At 43.7% G+C, this 19,087-nt stretch overlaps 1 protein-coding gene across 1 annotated transcript; it reads right to left on the bottom strand.

Moving 5' to 3' along the window:
- Nucleotides 1-1,463: 1,463 nt before the first annotated feature.
- LOC118375368 (potassium channel subfamily K member 13-like) lies at nucleotides 1,464-12,065 on the bottom strand. The gene is made up of 4 exons (XM_035761896.2): nucleotides 11,255-12,065; nucleotides 4,109-4,662; nucleotides 2,377-2,604; nucleotides 1,464-1,878 (listed from the first exon to the last, which is right to left on the bottom strand). Exons 1-4 carry the CDS (start codon nucleotides 11,589-11,591, stop codon nucleotides 1,717-1,719), a joined length of 1,281 nt encoding a protein of 426 aa, XP_035617789.1. The 5' UTR covers nucleotides 11,592-12,065; the 3' UTR covers nucleotides 1,464-1,716.
- Between the last annotated feature and the right edge of the window lie 7,022 nt (nucleotides 12,066-19,087).

A 19,087-nucleotide genomic window follows, 5' to 3' on the forward strand; every position in this document is an offset into this window, starting at 1 on the left:
GTGGTCACCTGTTAGTCGAACATTTCATTCCAAAATCATGTGCATTCATATGACGTTGGTCCCCCTTTGCTGCTATAACAGCCTCCACTCTTCTGGGAAGGCTTTCCACTAGATGTTGGAACATTGCTGCGGCAACTTGCTTCGATTCAGCCACAAGAGCATTAGTTAGGTCGGGCACTGATGTTGGGCGATTAGGCCTGGCTCACAGTCGGCGTTCCAATTAATCCCAAAGGTGTTTGATGGGGTTGAGGTCAGGGCTCTGTGCAGGACTGTCAAGTTCTAGACAAACCATTTCTGTATGGACCTCACTTTGTGCACGGGGGCATTGTCATGCTGAAACAGGAAAGGGCCTTCCGCAATCTGTTGCCACAGGTGGAAGCACAGAATCATCTTGAATGTTATTGTTTGCTGTAGCGTTAAGATTTCCCTTCACTGGCACTAAGGGGCTTAGCCCGAACCATGAAAAACAGCCCCAGACCATTATTCCTCATCCACCAAAGTTTACAGTTGGGACTATGCATTCAGGCAGGTAGCGTTCTCCTGGCATCCACCAATCCCAAATACGTCTGAAGGACTGCCAGATGGTGAAGCGTGTTTCATCACTCCAGAGAACATGTTTCCACTGCTCCAGAGTCCAATGGGGGTGAGCTTTACACCACTCCAGTGAACGCTTGGCATTGCGCATGGTTATCTTATCTGTTTGTGTGCGGCTGCTCGGCCATTCATTAAGCTCCGACGGACAGTTCTTGTGCTGACGTTGCTTCCAAAGGCAGTTTGGAACTCGGTAGTGAGTGTTGCGACTGAGGACAGATGATTTTTCCGTGAGCTTGTGTGGTCTACCTCTTCGCGGCTGAGCTGTTGTTGCTCCTAGATGTTTCTACTTCGAAAATAACAGCACTTACAGTTGACCGGGGCAGCTCTAGCAGGGCAGACATTTGACGAACTGACTTGTTGGAAAGGTGGCATCCTATGGCGGTGCCACATTCAATGTCACTGAGCTCTTCAGTAAGACCAGTATGCTGTCAATGTTTGTCTATGGAGATTGCATGGCTGTGTGCTTGATTTTATATACCTGTCAGCAACTGGTGTGGCTGAAATAGCCAAATCCACTAACTTGAAAGGATATCCACATACGTTTGGCCATGTAGTGTATCTAATGGGACTTTGTCTCCATATAGGTAGTACTTCAGGTCAAATATTCTCCTGGATCTCTAGTTATGACACAATGCCCTCGTCTTTCATTCACTCCCTCAGCTCTCAGCTCTTCAGTGCCTTACACTGCTATGCTGCTCGGTCATTGCTCATCCATATATTTATATAGTCTTATTCCATTCCTTTACTTAGATTTGTGTGTATTAGGTTGTTGTGGAATTTTTAGATATTGCTGCACTGTCGGAACTAGAAGCTGAAGCATTTCGCTACACTCGCATCAACGTCTGCTAACCATGTGACCAATAAAATGTGATTTGATATATAAGTCCCATGCCAAATATGTGATATATATTTTGACTTAATGAGATCTGACCAGGCTGTAGTCCATGACGTCAATTATTTTCATGGAATATTGTTTTATTTCTCTATTCATTCAACTGAGTTCCATTGACATTAATGTATTTTGCGAGGACGGTCTCTCTCTGGCCAGCCAATTTCTGGTGACTGTCTCTCTGGCCAGTTAATCAGTCTGGCCTATATGTTCACCATGGTGATTTGCCAGGTCTATCTATCCATGCTGGTCTCTGCCAGGCGGTTGTTCATGATGCCCAGGGCACCCACCCCTCCAGAGAAGCCGTTGTGGCCGTGGCGGGAGTTGGATCCTGATTGGCGAGGGTGACCGTTAGCCATCTCTGACAGCTGCTTCTGCATGATGGCCAGGTTGACCTGAGAAATGGAGAGAAAGAGAGAGGATGACTACTCTCAATGGCCATAAAACAAGTGCCAGACACAAAGCATAGCAGTGAAAAAGAAAGCCATTGATATAGCAGCAATGCGGACCACCTGAGCAGGGACCAGGATTAGTTTGTGTTCCACATATGCTTTATAGTGTGGTTCACAGTACCAAATGTTCCAGGATCTGCAGCCCGAAGTATTTGACAGGGTCTTATCTTTTATTTAACTAGGCAAGTCAGTTAAGAACAAATTCTTATTTTACAATGACGGCCTACCCCGGCCAAACCCTCCCCTAACCCGGACAACGCTGGGCCAATTGTGCGCCGCCCTATGGGACTCCCGATCACGGCCGGATGTGATACAGCCTGGGATCAAACCAGGGTCTGTAGTGACGCCACTAGCACTGAGATGCAGTGCCTTAAACCACTGCGCCACTTGGGAGCCCTTATCTGGGAGCAGTATACATCATGTCCTCCATCTTCCCTCTACCTTATTGGCAGCCAGGAAATCTCTCATGGAGATCATCTCTCCAGACATCCTCCGCCCGTCCACCTCGCTCTCATTCACCGCGTCTGTCTCGATGGACAGGTCCCGCTGCGCCCTCAGATGTCCGGGCACCACCACGTTCCTCCTGGGGAGTCTCTGCTGGGGTTGGTGGCCCCCCCTCCTCGGGCAGTGACATGGTGCCTCCATCCTCCTCAACAGCCAGTTCAGCACCTAGAATGAGATTAAGAATAATACAATTTAAAATGAACAAAAATAAAATATGAACTCAAAATGTAAAGTGTCTCATGGTTTATGAGCTAAAATAAAAGATCCCAGAAATGTTTCATATGCACAAAAAGTGTATTTATATCAAATGTTGCGCAGAAATTTGTTTACATCCCCGTTAGTGAGCATTTCTCTTTGGCCAAGACAATACATCCATCTGACAGGTGTGGCATATCAAGTAGCTGATTATGAGCATTACACAGGTGCATCTTGTGCTGGGGACAATAAATGGCCACTCTAAAATGGGCCTTTTGGTCACACAACACAATGCTACCGATGTCAAAAGTTTTAAGGGTGAGTGCAATTGGCATGCTGACTGCAGGAATGTTCCCCAGAGATGTTGCCAGAGAATATAAAGTTAATTTATCTTCCATAAGCCGCGCCCAAGATCGTTTTAGAGAATTTGTCAGTATGTCCAACCGGCCTCACAACCACAGACCACGTGTATTCAGCCAGCCCAGGACCTCCACATCCGGCTTCTAAACCTGCGGGATCGTCTGAGGGGGCAGGGGGAGGTCACGGTGCTGAGGAGTATTGCTGTCTGTAATAAAGCCCTTTTGTCGGGAAAAACTAATTCTGTGCCCCTGCTCAGTCATGTGAAATCCATAGATTAGTTCCTAGTTCATTTACTGACCTTAGTTCTTTTGTTATGTCTTTGTTTTAGTATGGTCAGGGCGTGAGTTGGGTGGGTTGTCAATGTTTCTTTTTCTATGATTTGGGATTTCTGTGTTTGGCCTGGTATGGTTCTCAATCAGAGGCAGCTGTCATTCGTTGTCCCTGATTGAGAACCATACTTAGGTAGCCTGGTTTCACTTTTGAGTTGTGGGTGATTGTTTCCTGTGTCTGTGTTTGTACCACACGGAACTGTTTCCATTTTAGTTTGTTGATTCAAGTTGTTATTTTGTGTTTTTGTAGTGTTCAGTTTTATGTATTAAAATGGACACTTACCACGCTGCACATTGGTCCGACCTCTCTTACTCCTCGCAAGAAGAAGAGGACAATCGTTACAGCATGTTGCATTTATATTTTTGTTCAGTATATTTCTAAGCACAATTTTAACCAGTCTGTTTCTGCTCTCTTGCCAAGTGTTTATGGTATTGTCATGACAAACAGTTTGGGTTCGTAAAATGGCTTGAGAGAACACCTCACTCTGACCATTTCACTCACCCTAGCAGAACTGATTGGGCTGTTTTCATGTTATCTAGAGCGTTGGTGACTGTACCTGTGCTGCTGGCAACAGTTTCATTATGTTTACTGACACCGGTCAAATTCAGCGGGTGTTGAGCATTTGTAAATTCAGCACTTATTCTGCGCCCAGAGTGAATTTCCAAACTCACCCTAAGTACAATGGAGTTGGCAAGCTAGCACAACCATGGGCTTGAGTCACTCCACATAATAAAACGGATTCATCGATGAAAACCATCCAATCACACAATAATAACAATCCCACCTGTTTGATGACGATGGAGATGACGTTGAACAGCGAGTAAATACAGCAGACGCCTGTCAGTATAAACAGGAAGTTGCCCAGCCGGTAGGCCATCTGGTTCACGTTCCCCTCCTCGTACTCCAACCGTTGGCTGCTCACCACGTCACCGAACCCGATGGTGCTGAACGCCACAAAGCAAAAGTACAGAGAGTCTAGATACGCCCAGCCTTCTACAGCAGAGTACATTGCTGAGGCGCAGCAGGAAACCAAGATGGCAGCGGCGCCAAGGATCAGCATAACACAGTATACTGAAGGCTTCCACCCAGCTAGCCCCTCCCCCCTGCCACCTCTCCCGCCACCACCGCTGCCCTCAGAGAGGCGTCGGCAGCCATTTTGGGGAAGCATGGCCTTGCGGCGGCGGCGCTCATGACAGAACTTGAGGACGAAGGCGATGACTGTGATGACACGCTCCAGGAAGAGGTTGAAGAACAAGATGGTGGCGGCACAGCCGATGAGTCCGTAGAAGATGAGGAAGATCTTACCACCGATCGTCGCTGGCGTGGTCATCCCAAACCCTGGAAAACAAGATGGAGGAAGATGTTATTATTAAGAAAACGGAATGAAAAGAATATTGGTCAAAACTAATAATGATGTTTTTGCTTGTATTTATTAGCCATTACATTGTTGCATAGATACATTACCAATAGAATAGTGTGACAAACGAAACTGGATCACACTGAACTGAGTATTTTGTTAAGTTAAATTAGTTTCAAAGATCATGTTTCTTTACAATGATAAACCAGTCAATCTGAGCATATTGTTTACTGCCAGCTTTCACAGACAGGTGGAAAAGCACCTTATCAGATACAGCATAGCTCACATGACACAGTCCCCAAATACAAGTATCACACACGCACACATTTTATTTCTCACTCACTCCAGCTCTCTTTTCTCACTTCTTCTCTCATTCTCGCTCCAGGCCCACCACTCCATTGCACTCTAGGAATGTCATCTTTCAGCCCAGTGGAGGAGAATCAATACCATCATTTCAAAGCTGGACAATGTTTTTTTGTCATTCGCGATGATTCATTTTTAAGTCATTGACTTGGCATATGAAAGATTTGAGAACATTGCCCTGTTCATGTAAAACATGTATAAGTATTCACAGCCAGTCTTCAAGGTTTACAGGGATATAGGATATGTCTGAAATGACACCCTATTCCCTGTGTGGCTCTGGTCCAAAGCAGTGCACTAGATAATAGTGTGCCTTTTCAGACTATAGACATTAACCGATCCTTTGACCGTGATTGTAATAGTTTACAGAAACTGACTGCTTTACATGTACACTATGTCGTCTGTCTGTGAGCGTTCCAGCCTGCCCATTACCCAGCTTTCTGATCCTTCAGTCCACTGTGAACGTTACAGCCTGCCCAATGCCCAGCTTTCTGATCCTTCAGTCCACTGTGAACGTTACAGCCTGCCCATTACCCAGCTTTCTGATCCTTCAGTCCACTGTGAACGTTACAGCCTGCCCAATGCCCAGCTTTCTGATCCTTCAGTCCACTGTGAACGTTACAGCCTGCCCATTACCCAGCTTTCTGATCCTTCAGTCCACTGTGAACGTTACAGCCTGCCCATTACCCAGCTTTCTGATCCTTCAGTCCACTGTGAACGTTACAGCCTGCCCATTACCCAGCTTTCTGATCCTTCAGTCCACTGTGAACGTTACAGCCTGCCCATTACCCAGCTTTCTGATCCTTCAGTCCACTGTGAACGTTACAGCCTGCCCATTACCCAGCTTTCTGATCCTTCAGTCCACTGTGAACGTTACAGCCTGCCCATTACCCAGCTTTCTGATCCTTCAGTCCACTGTGAACGTTACAGCCTGCCCATTACCCAGCTTTCTGATCCTTCAGTCCACTGTGAACGTTACAGCCTGCCCATTACCCAGCTTTCTGATCCTTCAGTCCACTGTGAACGTTACAGCCTGCCCATTACCCAGCTTTCTGATCCTTCAGTCCACTGTGAACGTTACAGCCTGCCCAATGCCCAGCTTTCTGATCCTTCAGTCCACTGTGAACGTTACAGCCTGCCCATTACCCAGCTTTCTGATCCTTCAGTCCACTGTGAACGTTACAGCCTGCCCATTACCCAGCTTTCTGATCCTTCAGTCCACTGTGAACGTTCCAGCCTGCCCATTACCCAGCTTTCTGATCCTTCAGTCCACTGTGAACGTTACAGCCTGCCCAATGCCCAGCTTTCTGATCCTTCAGTCCACTGTGAACGTTCCAGCCTGCCCATTACCCAGCTTTCTGATCCTTCAGTCCACTGTGAACGTTACAGCCTGCCCAATGCCCAGCTTTCTGATCCTTCAGTCCACTGTGAACGTTACAGCCTGCCCAATGCCCAGCTTTCTGATCCTTCAGTCCACTGTGAACGTTACAGCCTGCCCATTACCCAGCTTTCTGATCCTTCAGTCCACTGTGAACGTTACAGCCTGCCCAATGCCCAGCTTTCTGATCCTTCAGTCCACTGTGAACGTTACAGCCTGCCCAATGCCCAGCTTTCTGATCCTTCAGTCCACTGTGAACGTTACAGCCTGCCCAATGCTCAGCTTTCTGATCCTTCAGTCCACTGTGAACGTTCCAGCCTACCCAATGCCCAGCTTTCTGATCCTTCAGCCCATTGTGAGCGTTCCAGCCTACCCAATGCCCAGCTTTCTGATCCTTCAGCCCATTGTGAGTGTTCCAGCCTTCTGATCCTTCAGCCCATTGTGAGCGTTCCAGCCTGCCCAATGCCCAGCTTTCTGATCCTTCAGTCCACTGTGAACGTTCCAGCCTGCCCAATGCCCAGCTTTCTGATCCTTCAGCCCATTGTGAGCGTTCCAGCCTACCCAATGCCCAGCTTTCTGATCCTTCAGCCCATTGTGAGTGTTCCAGCCTTCTGATCCTTCAGCCCATTGTGAGCGTTCCAGCCTACCCAATGCCCAGCTTTCTGATCCTTCAGCCTATTGTGAGCGTTACAGCCTGCCCAATGCCCAGCTTTCTGATCCTTCAGCCCATTGTGAACGTTACAGCCTGCCCATTACCCAGCTTTCTGATCCTTCAGTCCACTGTGAACGTTACAGCCTGCCCAATGCCCAGCTTTCTGATCCTTCAGCCCATTGTGAGCGTTCCAGCCTACCCAATGCCCAGCTTTCTGATCCTTCAGCCCATTGTGAGTGTTCCAGCCTACCCAATGCCCAGCTTTCTGATCCTTCAGCCCATTGTGAGCATTCCAGCCTACCCAATGCCCAGCTTTCTGATCCTTCAGACCATTGTGAGTGTTCCAGCCTGCCCATTGCCCAGCTTTCTGATCCTTCAGCCCACTGTGAACGTTCCAGCCTGCCCATTGCCCAGCTTTCTGATCCTTCAGTCCACTGTGACCGTTCCAGCCTGCCCATTGCCCAGCTTTCTGATCCTTCAGCCCATTGTGAGAGTTCCAGCCTACCCAATGCCAAGCTTTCTGATCCTTCAGTCCACTGTGAACGTTCCAGCCTACCCAATGCCCAGCTTTCTGATCCTTCAGCCCATTGTGAGCGTTCCAGCCTACCCAATGCCCAGCTTTCTGATCCTTCAGCCCATTGTGAGCGTTCCAGCCTACACAATGCCCAGCTTTCTGATCCTTCAGCCCATTGTGAGCGTTCCAGCCTGCCCATTGCCCAGCTTTCTGATCCTTCAGCCCATTGTGAGCGTTCCAGCCTGCCCAATGCCCAGCTTTCTGATCCTTCAGCCCATTGTGAGCGTTCCAGCCTACCCAATGCCCAGCTTTCTGATCCTTCAGCCCATTGTGAGCGTTCCAGCCTACCCAATGCCCAGCTTTCTGATCCTTCAGCCCATTGTGAGCGTTCCAGCCTACCCAATGCCCAGCTTTCTGATCCTTCAGCCCATTGTGAGCGTTCCAGCCTACCCAATGCCCAGCTTTCTGATCCTTCAGCCCATTGTGAGCGTTCCAGCCTACACAATGCCCAGCTTTCTGATCCTTCAGCCCATTGTGAGCGTTGTCTCTAAACATTTACAGGTTGTGCTCTCCCTGTGGGTTACACACGCACAAACATGCAGACACACACACATGGCTCTTATGGACTGATGTACAGAGAGCAAAGCCGTGATGAATCCTATGATGAGTCCAGTTCCTCTAGTCCAGGCCTTGACTGCTCTCTCTGTTCCCTGTGAGTTGTCAGTAACAATGGGCACTCACGTGTAAAAAAACATCTCTCCATTTACTTCCAATTTCTGGCTGCCTCTCGGCTTTCACCCAAAATCAATGGATTCACAGTGCAGGGCATCCATTAGTTCCCTTATTGGAGTAGACAAGAAGTACAGTTATATATCCTACTCTAGTGGATGCAGTATGTTTATATATCCTACTCTAGTGGATGCAGTATGGTTATATATATCCTACTCTAGTGGATGCAGTATGGTTATATATCCTACTCTAGTGGACGCAGTATGGTTATATATATCCTACTCTATTGTACGCAGTATGGTTATATGTCCTACTCTAGTGGATGCAGTATGGTTATATATATCCTACTCTAGTGGACGCAGTATGGTTATATATCCTACTCTAGTGGACGCAGTATGGTTATATATATCCTACTCTAGTGGATGCAGTATGGTCATATATCCTACTCTATTGGACGCAGTATGGTTATATATCCTACTCTACTGGACGCAGTATGGTTATACATCCTACTCTAGTGGACGCAATATGGTTATATATATCCTACTCTATTGTATGCAGTATGGTTATATATATCCTACTCTATTGTACGCAGTATGGTTATATATATTCTACTCTATTGGACGCAGTATATTTATATATATCCTACTCTATTGGACGCAGTATGGTTATATATCCTACTCTAGTGGATGCAGTATGGTTATATATATCCTACTCTATTGTACGCAGTATGGTTATATATCCTACTTTAGTGGACGCAATATGGTTATACATCCTACTCTAGTGGACGCAATATGGTTATATATATCCTACTCTATTGTATGCAGTATGGTTATATATATCCTACTCTATTGTACGCAGTATGGTTATATATATTCTACTCTATTGGACGCAGTATATTTATATATGTATCCTACTCTATTGGACGCAGTATGGTTATATATCCTACTCTAGTGGATGCAGTATGGTTATATATATCCTACTCTATTGTACGCAGTATGGTTATATATATTCTACTCTATTGGACGCAGTATATTTATATATATCCTACTCTTTTGGACGCAGTATGGTTATATATCCTACTCTAGTGGACACAGTATGATTTTATATATCCTACTCTATTGTACGCAGTATGGTTATATATATCCTACTCTATTGTACGCAGTATGGTTATATATCCTACTTTAGTGGACGCAATATGGTTATATATATCCTACTCTATTGTATGCAGTATGGTTATATATATCCTACTCTATTGTACGCAGTATGGTTATATATATTCTACTCTATTGGACGCAGTATATTTATATATATCCTACTCTATTGGACGCGGTATGGTTATATATCCTACTCTAGTGGATGCAGTATGGTTATATATATATCCTACTCTATTGTACGCAGTATGGTTATATATATTCTACTCTATTGGACGCAGTATATTTATATATATCCTACTCTATTGGACGCAGTATGGTTATATATCCTACTCTAGTGGACACAGTATGATTTTATATATCCTACTCTATTGTACGCAGTATGGTTATATATATTCTACTCTATTGGACACAGTATGGTTATATATATATATATCCTACTCTATTGTATGCAGTATGTTTATATATATCCTACTCTATTGGACGCAGTATGGATATATATCCTACTCTATTGTACGCAGTATGTTTATATATATCCTACTCTAGTGGACGCAATATGGTTATATATCCTACTCTCGTGGACGCAGTATGGTTATATATTCTACTCTAGTGGACGCAGTATGGTTATATATTCTACTCTAGTGGACGCAGTATGGTTATATATCCTACTCTAGTGGATGCAGTATGGTTATATATATTCTACTCTATTGGACGCACTATGGTTATATATCCTACTCTCGTGGACGCAGTATGTATATATATTCTACTCTAGTGGATGCAGTATGGATATATATCCTACTCTAGTGGACGCAGTATGGTTATATATCCTACTCTACTGGACACAATATGGTTATATATCCTACTCTGGTGGACGCAATATGGTTATATATCCTACTCTAGTGGACGCAATATGGTTATATATATCCTACTCTAGTGGACGCAATATGGTTATATATCCTACTCTATTGGATGCAGTGTGGTTTATATCCTACTCTAGTGGACGCAGTATGGATATATATCCTACTCTATTGGACGGAGTATGGTTATGTATCTTACTCTATTTTAAATTACAGAACATAAATGTGCTGTATTTAGTATTTCAGTACTGAATAGAAATGCATTAGCTGAGTTTGTCCAAATCCATTTGATTTGTTAACAAGCAATAAAGTAATTAAGAGACATTAAAGCCTTTAGCTGTGTTGCTTAGCTACAAAAGAACAGAGATAAGAATGTTCCTTATGTCATGAACATCCCCTCCCCACCAGGCTTTTGTTTTGCATCACAGTCAGGGTCTGATATCACCCAGACTGAGAGAGAGATCCTGCTATGCCTGCGGAGGAGATTCCTAGTAATTGGCACTCACGGCTGCACTAATTGAAGAGGTTTTCATATTCACACCAATTACAAGACACACAATAAGCCTAATAAGAACGTGATGGACATCCATATTGAAGCGTAATTTAGTTGGCTGTGATTGTTCTAGTATTGGAATAATTGAACGGTGCCTATTGATAATATAATAACATCCCTATAGTCTACACAAGGGTTTACCAAGCTCAAATTGGATTTGATTTAGGAGATGGTTAGGAAACCCTGCAAACAGAAATCATTTGAAAAGAACATTAGGCTAAGATCTACATGTTTTGGAGAGCTGAAGAATATTGTCAACAACTGGCCATTTATAATATGTTACACTTTTAATTGCCATGTAATATTGTCTAAAGTAAGTTGTGATAAGTGATAATGATATGTGATAATGATATGATCTATAGGGTACATCAAATCTCACCTATGGTCGAGACCACGGTCCCCACGAAGTAGAACGCACCGGTAAAGTCCCACCGAGGTCTGATAGTGTCCACGCGGATCCCAGCCACGTTCGCCTCCTCGTAGTTCCTCAAGAAGTTGTTCAGCTCTTTCTTGCTAAGGTTATACTTTTGGCTGAACTGTTCAAACCGCTGCCCCCAGCGCTCCTTCGCCTCCGCTTCCATCGGCTGTTCCAGTGCTGAAAAGACAGCGGCACCGCAGAGGAGGTAGAGGATTATGAACACAGCTAACATAAGGAACCTGGCGTTATCCTCGTTGAAGGGACCGAAGCCACAACAGCAGCCGCTCCGGAAAGCCATTACGTAGGATAATCACCGTTCAACAGGTGTTAGGGACACGACGCATCGTTTTATTATGGAACAAATTATACACTGCTCATCATCTGTCTCTTTAGGTTTATCGTTGAAAATAAAAAATGGTCCAGGATAGAAACTGGTGAAATAGAGTTGGAGGCTGTGAGGATAGAGAGCCAGAGAGAAAAATATGAGAGTTTTCCTCATGGAGGGCAGAGAGAAAAAATGTGATATGTTTCATCACGGAGAGCACAGAGACAGAGAGAGAATAAAATAGTTTTCCTCAGAGATTCAACAGTTGTTCACGTCACTGTGAAAAACCCCACCACAACAGTACCCATCAAAAGTTGTCAAGGATCTTTGACTATTAATCCAAGTCTAAAATGTCCGGTTATTATCTGTTACAATAAACATATGGCGTCATCCTTGACAGTTGTGCGCTTGTCAAAAATAAATACATTACTTTTAACCTCCCTGATATAGAGTTCAAATGTTATTAAACAAAATGTCCTTTTAACCGTGTGCAAACACCTTTTTTCAAGAGCACCAACTTGGCTGTGTGAATAGCGAAATAGTTTAAGACGATGCATTTGAGTTGTACCCTCAGCTTTGTCTCAAAAGAACGCCCCTCTCCCAGAGGGTGTTGAAAAGAAGACTTTTGAATAGCTTACACTGCATTCATTGAACGGTGAACTCTGTATGAACCCACGGTAAACTCAAGGCTGTTACACTCAACAGTAAGATGTCCGTCTGCAACAGTGCGCGTCAGTCTAACTGACCTCCATCTCGACTAGGCCACGCACTCTGAACAAGCCCCAGTCACAACCCACACCCACCTCCTTCGCTGTTCAGGTGGAGACCTTCACATATGAGCGCAAAATAAAATAAACATGAAGCTACTGTATAAACTTCAGCTTTCATAAAACATTAATATAACACAACTTAACAGTATGAACAACTGTGAATGTACTAAGTCAGTAATGATTACATTACTTATGTATTCATTTATAAAAAAATGACAGAATGAAAACATTCTGGTTAAACTATCAAGTGGATCAAGACACTGGGCACCATGTGACTTGAGGAGCCAGAAACAATGCTAAGCATGATTCCAACATTTGGGCAGTCTCCTGCCGCTGTCTGTCCACAGAGCATTAGAGATCGGCACCGTGACATCTTCTGTCATGGATCAATATGACTTGACCTTTCAGATCTGAGTCTGAACATTCATATGTTTGCGCATGGGACGTCCAGGGACAATCTGAGCAAATGTCACTACTGTGGAACAAGCTGTTAAAATGCATTATGCACATCAGAGGAAGATGGAAAACAAAAGGCAATTTTTAAAATATATCCTGCTTTGGATGGTTAGTGAACATAATCATACAATTTTTGGTGTAACTGGTGGTGACTGTAGGAAGATTTGAGGAACCAATACTTGCAGACAGAGTTTAACCCACCCAGATCTCAGACAGTTGTTTAGCTCTGTGGATACTTTTGACAGGCAGATTTGCAGCATGTCCACCAGGCTGTGCTCTTACAGGAGGCCACTATTTAGATTTTTAGTTAACCCCAACATTTCTAGTGGAAGTGGTGGTAACTTTGGCACACACTTTGAGGCAGAGAATTTCAGCACCATGGACAGGGATTATGCTTGTTGACAGTACCTCAACATTACTGGTGTAACTTTGGTGCATAGTTTGAGGACAAAACATTTTGGAACCATGGACAGCTAATAGGCCTACACCTCTGGCCAGACTCAGCAGTCCGGTTCTCCCACCAACGTAGCCTATCTGTGTCGCCTCAGAACGTGATTTAGTCCAGGAGGTCAAATGTACATTTCTTGCAGCATAGGCCTACATGTTGTGCAGTAGATCCTAAAGTTCGTCAGAGCTGTGTTTCTCCACCACAGCCCAGGTGTAGGCGTGGAGAGGAGGGGCTGCAACAGAATACATGTTTTGGCAGTTTCAAAGGAAAAGCTGTGTGACTATCTAACGTTACTTACTTACCTGACCCTCGCTCCAGCTAGATAGCTTTTACCAGGTTAGTTATAATAAGGGCCACCAACAAGTAACGTTAGTTAGTTAGCTAACTAGCTAGCTGTCTTCCTGCCTTCCTTTACTGACAGAACAGACAGGGAGCTTATATTAAAAACAAGCAAGCATCGACCTAAAGGCTAAAGCTAGCCAGCTATCATATAGTGCATTCGGAAAGTATTCAGACCTCTTCCCTTTTTTTTACATTACAGCCTTATTCTAAAATGTATGAAATAAAAACGTAAAGTTAAAGTGTGTGGTTCCCGATGTGCTCTGTTGAAGGGTATGTATCTGAAGGCTCTAACCTGTGTGTGTTTTTTGTTGTTGTGTGTGTTTAATTAACAAGCTAGTCAGTTTTCAGCTAGTCAGTAATATTTAGCTTCCTCTTTCAAAATATAATTTGGTGAATAATGGATAACTCCATAATTTGTAACGAGTTTCTGTAAACTATTTTTGGTAGAATTTCTATGTTGAAGATTCCAATTCTCTTCATTTTTGTAATACATTAAACTTGATCATTCTTGAATAAGTACCTCCATTTCTTTTTGTTTTTCCTCTCTTTCTTTGTCCACCTGGACGAAAGGAACACCTATGTGAGAATACTGTTCATTGACTACAGCTCAGCGTTCAACACCATAGTACTGTCCTGCCTTTGGCTATGCTGGATTAAGTGATATGGCATGCTATTCTATAAAATAATTTCTCTGTAATTAATATCACCTGATTGACCTAATCATGTAAATGTAATTAACTAGAGAGTCAGGGCACGACAAAATAATATTTATAGAGCCGTTATCTTCCGAATAAACTCTTAAAGACCGAGTAATATTTTACATCAATAGCAGTCAATATCAATCCTCATCTTAATTCAGTCTCATCTGAAAGTTGTAAATTCTTGGTTATCTGCACGAACCCTGGCTAACAATTTGAATCAGCAACACAAAATTGGGTTTAATTATTTATTTACTAAATACCTAACTAATCACACAGAATTACACATACACATAATTAAATCATAACTTGATTACAAATTACGTCATAAAGGAAAACGTCCCTAGTGGAACAGATATGACAGCTGGTTACACAAAGGAAAAGGGCTGGGTTTGAGTGAAAGAGCGGGAAGACTGAGGGACACAGGGAGAAGCTGTGCTATCATAAATACAGTATCTGATGCATTCCAAATTACCGCCCATTTGGAAAAGGAAAATGCAATAAATATTTACTCTGAGCTGCGCTTTGGTAGGTTGGTGGTAGATGGTAGGCCGTGTTGCCAAACCGAGTCCTTTGAAGAATGCCTCTGGTTGTCAATTGGATACGTTGTAGTAACGTCTTTGGGTGATAGACGGGATACTCTGTCTGTTCCTTCCTAACCGTCGTTGCATCTGCTGTTGCTAACTCAACGGCGAGGAGGTATCACTTCTGTAGTGAATAAGAGTTCAAAGTTCATACCATTCGCAACCAAGCTCACACTGATGTTGGCTTCGTTCTGTAGTTATTATCTGAACCATTCTGACATTGGACCGTCATCCTCACATCATCGGAACAGGAAGTTACATTGTCGTCAAGGGCTTATATAGGAAGGGAGAGGAGGGCGTGTTTGAAAAGTTTTATAGCCCATGTCCCTTCACAGGTGCTGATTGAGCAAAGCCCTATTTTATGAAAACCCAAATCTCACATTTTAGAAGCTAAAATCACATTTCATCTCATCACAAATAATTTCATATTCAAACAACAATTCCATGTGAATCTGATAACTCTGATGTGTACACTTTCCACTGTAGAGCTTATGTAAGTAAGTACCACCGCATATGTTCAATTGTTCGGATTACCAGAATATAGTTAATTTCCCCCCACCTACTGATGTTCTCAGAATCTCAATGTTAACCAAGGGTTTTGCAAATGTAACCTCAGTAGGGTAGAGAGAGGAAAAAGGGGGAAATGTATTTATGACTGTCATAAACCTACCCCCAGGCCAACGTCATGACAATACACTTTCAAATAATATATTGTATCTCAGTGACACGTGATGGACCCCCTATACATAATCATATCCCTACCTACCGCCTAGTTGAAAGAACCTGCAAGCCACTTCCTCATTAATTTCCCTGCTAGACGGGTCTATGGGATGTATAATGAGATGGCTCCAATACGGCTACGTACAGATCTGTGCTGGAGCCTCCGTTGCCTGTAGGGCTTCTTTTGTGATGGTTAGAAGGAAACAACACCTGTTACTTGCAGCTTGTTAGCCAGGCGTAAAGTGGTGACTTAGAGAGTGATGGATGGCGAGGAAAAAGGGGGGTAAGAGGTATTTATGACTGTCATAAACCTACCCCCAGGCCAACTTCATGACAGTACCCTCAAAGCTCATCACCAAGCTAAGGATCCTGGGACTAAACACCTCTCTCGGAAACTGGATCCTGGACTTCCTGACAGGCCGCCCCCAGGTGGTGAGGGTAGGTAGCAACACATCTGCCACACTGATCCTCAACACTGGAGCTCCCCAGGGGTTTGGCATGGGTCCTGACATACTCAAAAGGTTCTACAGCTGCAACATCGTAACCATCCTCACCGGTTGCATCACTGCCTGGTATGGCAATTGCTCGGCCTCCGACCGCAAGGCACTTCAGAGGGTAGTGCGTATGGCCCAGTACATCACTGGGGCAAAGCTGCATGCCATCCAGGACCTCTACACCAACCGGTGTCAGAAGAAGGACCTACAAATTCTCTCTACTACTGCATGGCAAGTGGTACTGGAGTGCCAAGTCGAGGACAAAAAGGCTTCTCAACAGTTTTTACCCCCAAGCCATAAGACTACTGAACAGGTAACCAAATGGTTACCCGGACTATTTGCATTGTGTCCCCTCCCCCCAATCCCTCTTTTACACTGCTGCTACTCTCTGTTTATCTTATATGCATAGTCACTTTAACTATACATTCATGTACATACTACCTAAATGGCCCGACCAACAAGTGCTCCTGCACATTGGCTAACCGGGCTATCTGCATTGTGTCCCACCACACGCCAACCACTCTTTTTACGCTTCTGCTACTCTCTGTTCATCATATATACATAGTGACTTTAACGATACCTACATGTACATACTACCTCATTAAGCATGAATAACAGCTGTGTGTATATAGCCTTGCTACTCTTTTTTCAAATGTTTTTTTACTGTTGTTTTATTTCTTTACTTACCAACGCACACGCACACTTACACACTTACACACACACACACACACACACACACACACACACACACACACACACACACACACACACACACACACACACACACACACACACACACACACACACACACACACAACTTTTTTCCCCGCACCATTGGTTAGAGCCTGTAAGTAAGCATTTCACTGTAAGGTTACCTGTAAGAATACCTGTTGTATTTGGAGCACGTGACAAATCAACTTTGATTTGATTTAACCTATTTTGTGCCTCTATCGTACAGTTTCCATTAACATCTGTTACTTCCTATATTTCCGTTATTTATCTTTTGACCTAAACTGCTTTTGCAGGGGCCTCCCACTCCTCATTCTATTCTGGTTAGAACCAGTTCTGTGAAGGGAGTAGTATACAGCGTTGTATGAGATCTTCAGTTTCTTGGCAATTTCTCTCATGGAATAACCTTCATTTCTCAGAATGAGAATAGACTGATGAGTTTAAGAAGAAAGTACTTTGTTTCTGGCCATTTTGAGCCTGTAATCAAACCAACAAATGCTGATGCTCCAGATACTCAACTAGTCTAAAGAAGGGCAGTTATATTGCTTCTTTAATTCGGGCAACAGTTTTCAGCTGTGCTAACATACTTGCGAAAGGGTTTTCTAATGATCAATTAGCCATTTCAAATGCTAAAACTTGGATTAGCTAACACAAAATGAGTGATGGTTTCTGATAATGGGCCTCTATACGCCTACGTAGATATTCTATTCAAAATCAGTCGTTTCTAGCTACAATAGTTATTTACAGCATTAACATGTCTAAACTGTATTTCTGATCAATTTGATGTTATTTTAATGGACACAAAATGTGTTTTTCTTTAAAAAACAAGGACATTTCTAAGTGACCCCAAACTTTTGAATGGTATTGTAGGTCCGTTGTCACTAAGACAAACCCTTGGCCGCCAATTGACGTTGGCCAGAGGGAAATATGGGCAGTCCCATGATAACAACATAAATATCTATGAGGGTGCTTATGAGAACTAACCTGTCACGCCCTGATCTGTTTCACCTGTCCTTGTGCTTGTCTCCACCCCCCTCCAGGTGTCGCCCATCTTCCCCACTTATCCCCTGGGTATTTATACCTGTGTTTTCTGTCTGTCAGTGCCAGTTCGTCTTGTTTGTCAAGCTTACCAGCATTTGTCCTGTCAGCTCCTGTCTTTTCCCAGCCTCTCTTTTTCTCGTCCTCCTCGTTTTTGACCCTTGCCTGTCCTGACCCTGTACCCGCCCGCCTGACCACTATGCCTGTCCCTGAGCCTGCCTGTCGTCCTGTACCTTTGCTTCTACTCTGGATTATCGACCCCTGCCTGCCTTGACCTGTAGTTTCCCTGCCCCCACACAGTCTGCATCAATGACCAAATAACATGGAAAACTGTCAGAAAAAAATAAATGGTAACAATATTAGATAACATTAATAGAAATAATAACACAATCTTATAAATGCATGCTCATATTTTGAGTCTCAACATGTCAGCCCAGCCTGCTCAGTTCATTTGATTCAATTGTTTGTGAAAAAAAAATGAAGAAAAAACAATCTGAATATATCGCAAGACCAGTCCTTTTTTTAATGTCCATTTGTCACGACTTCCGCCGTAGCCGGTACCTCTCCTTGTTCGGGCGGCATTCGGCGGTCGACGTCATCGGTCTTCCAGACATCGTTGATCCACCTTTCATTTTCCATTGGTTTTGTCTTTGTTTTCTACACACCTGGTTTTCATTCCCCAATTACATGTTCATGTATTTAACCCTCTGTTTGCCTCATGCCTTTGTGCGTGATTGTTTCTATGTTTATTTCGGTACATGATGGCTGGTTTTTCGACGGGTGAGTTATATTTACCGTTTTGTTATTGGTTAAGTGTATTTGTTACCTTGTGCCTTTTATTTTTGAGTAAAGTACGTTTGTTGCTCACTCATTTTGCTCTCCTGCGCCTGACTTCATGCACCAGCTACACCCACCTTCTGACACCATTACATGCAAGACATTATATCCTGTTATATTCAGAGAAAAATAGTGCAGTGTAATGTCTTATGCATTACACTGCCCATAAAGGAATGCCCAAGTTTAACTTACAATCGACTCTGACGTAGTCATGGCACGATAGCCAAGGATACATGCAGTACTGACAATCCAGAGTGAGTATTCCTGTAAAACCAACCCTCTCTCCACCCATACACATTTTGTTTTTTTATTCCAGGGTCGTTGCTATATCACTTCACCTATCATTTACACCT

Source organism: Oncorhynchus keta, chromosome 8 (genome assembly GCF_023373465.1).
Source record: "Oncorhynchus keta strain PuntledgeMale-10-30-2019 chromosome 8, Oket_V2, whole genome shotgun sequence".
In the NCBI taxonomy this organism is placed as follows: Eukaryota; Metazoa; Chordata; class Actinopteri; order Salmoniformes; family Salmonidae; genus Oncorhynchus; species Oncorhynchus keta.

Excerpts from the sequence above, each read along its gene's own strand:
- LOC118375368 (XM_035761896.2), bottom strand. The coding sequence starts at position 11,591 with ATGGCTTTCCGGAGCGGCTGCTGTTGTGGCTTCGGTCCCTTCAACGAG. Across the intron at positions 2,605-4,108 it reads TCTCCATCGTCATCAAACAG|GTGCTGAACTGGCTGTTGAG; the intron begins GTGGGATTGTTA and ends ATCTCATTCTAG. Across the intron at positions 1,879-2,376 it reads ATTTCCTGGCTGCCAATAAG|GTCAACCTGGCCATCATGCA; the intron begins GTAGAGGGAAGA and ends TCCATTTCTCAG.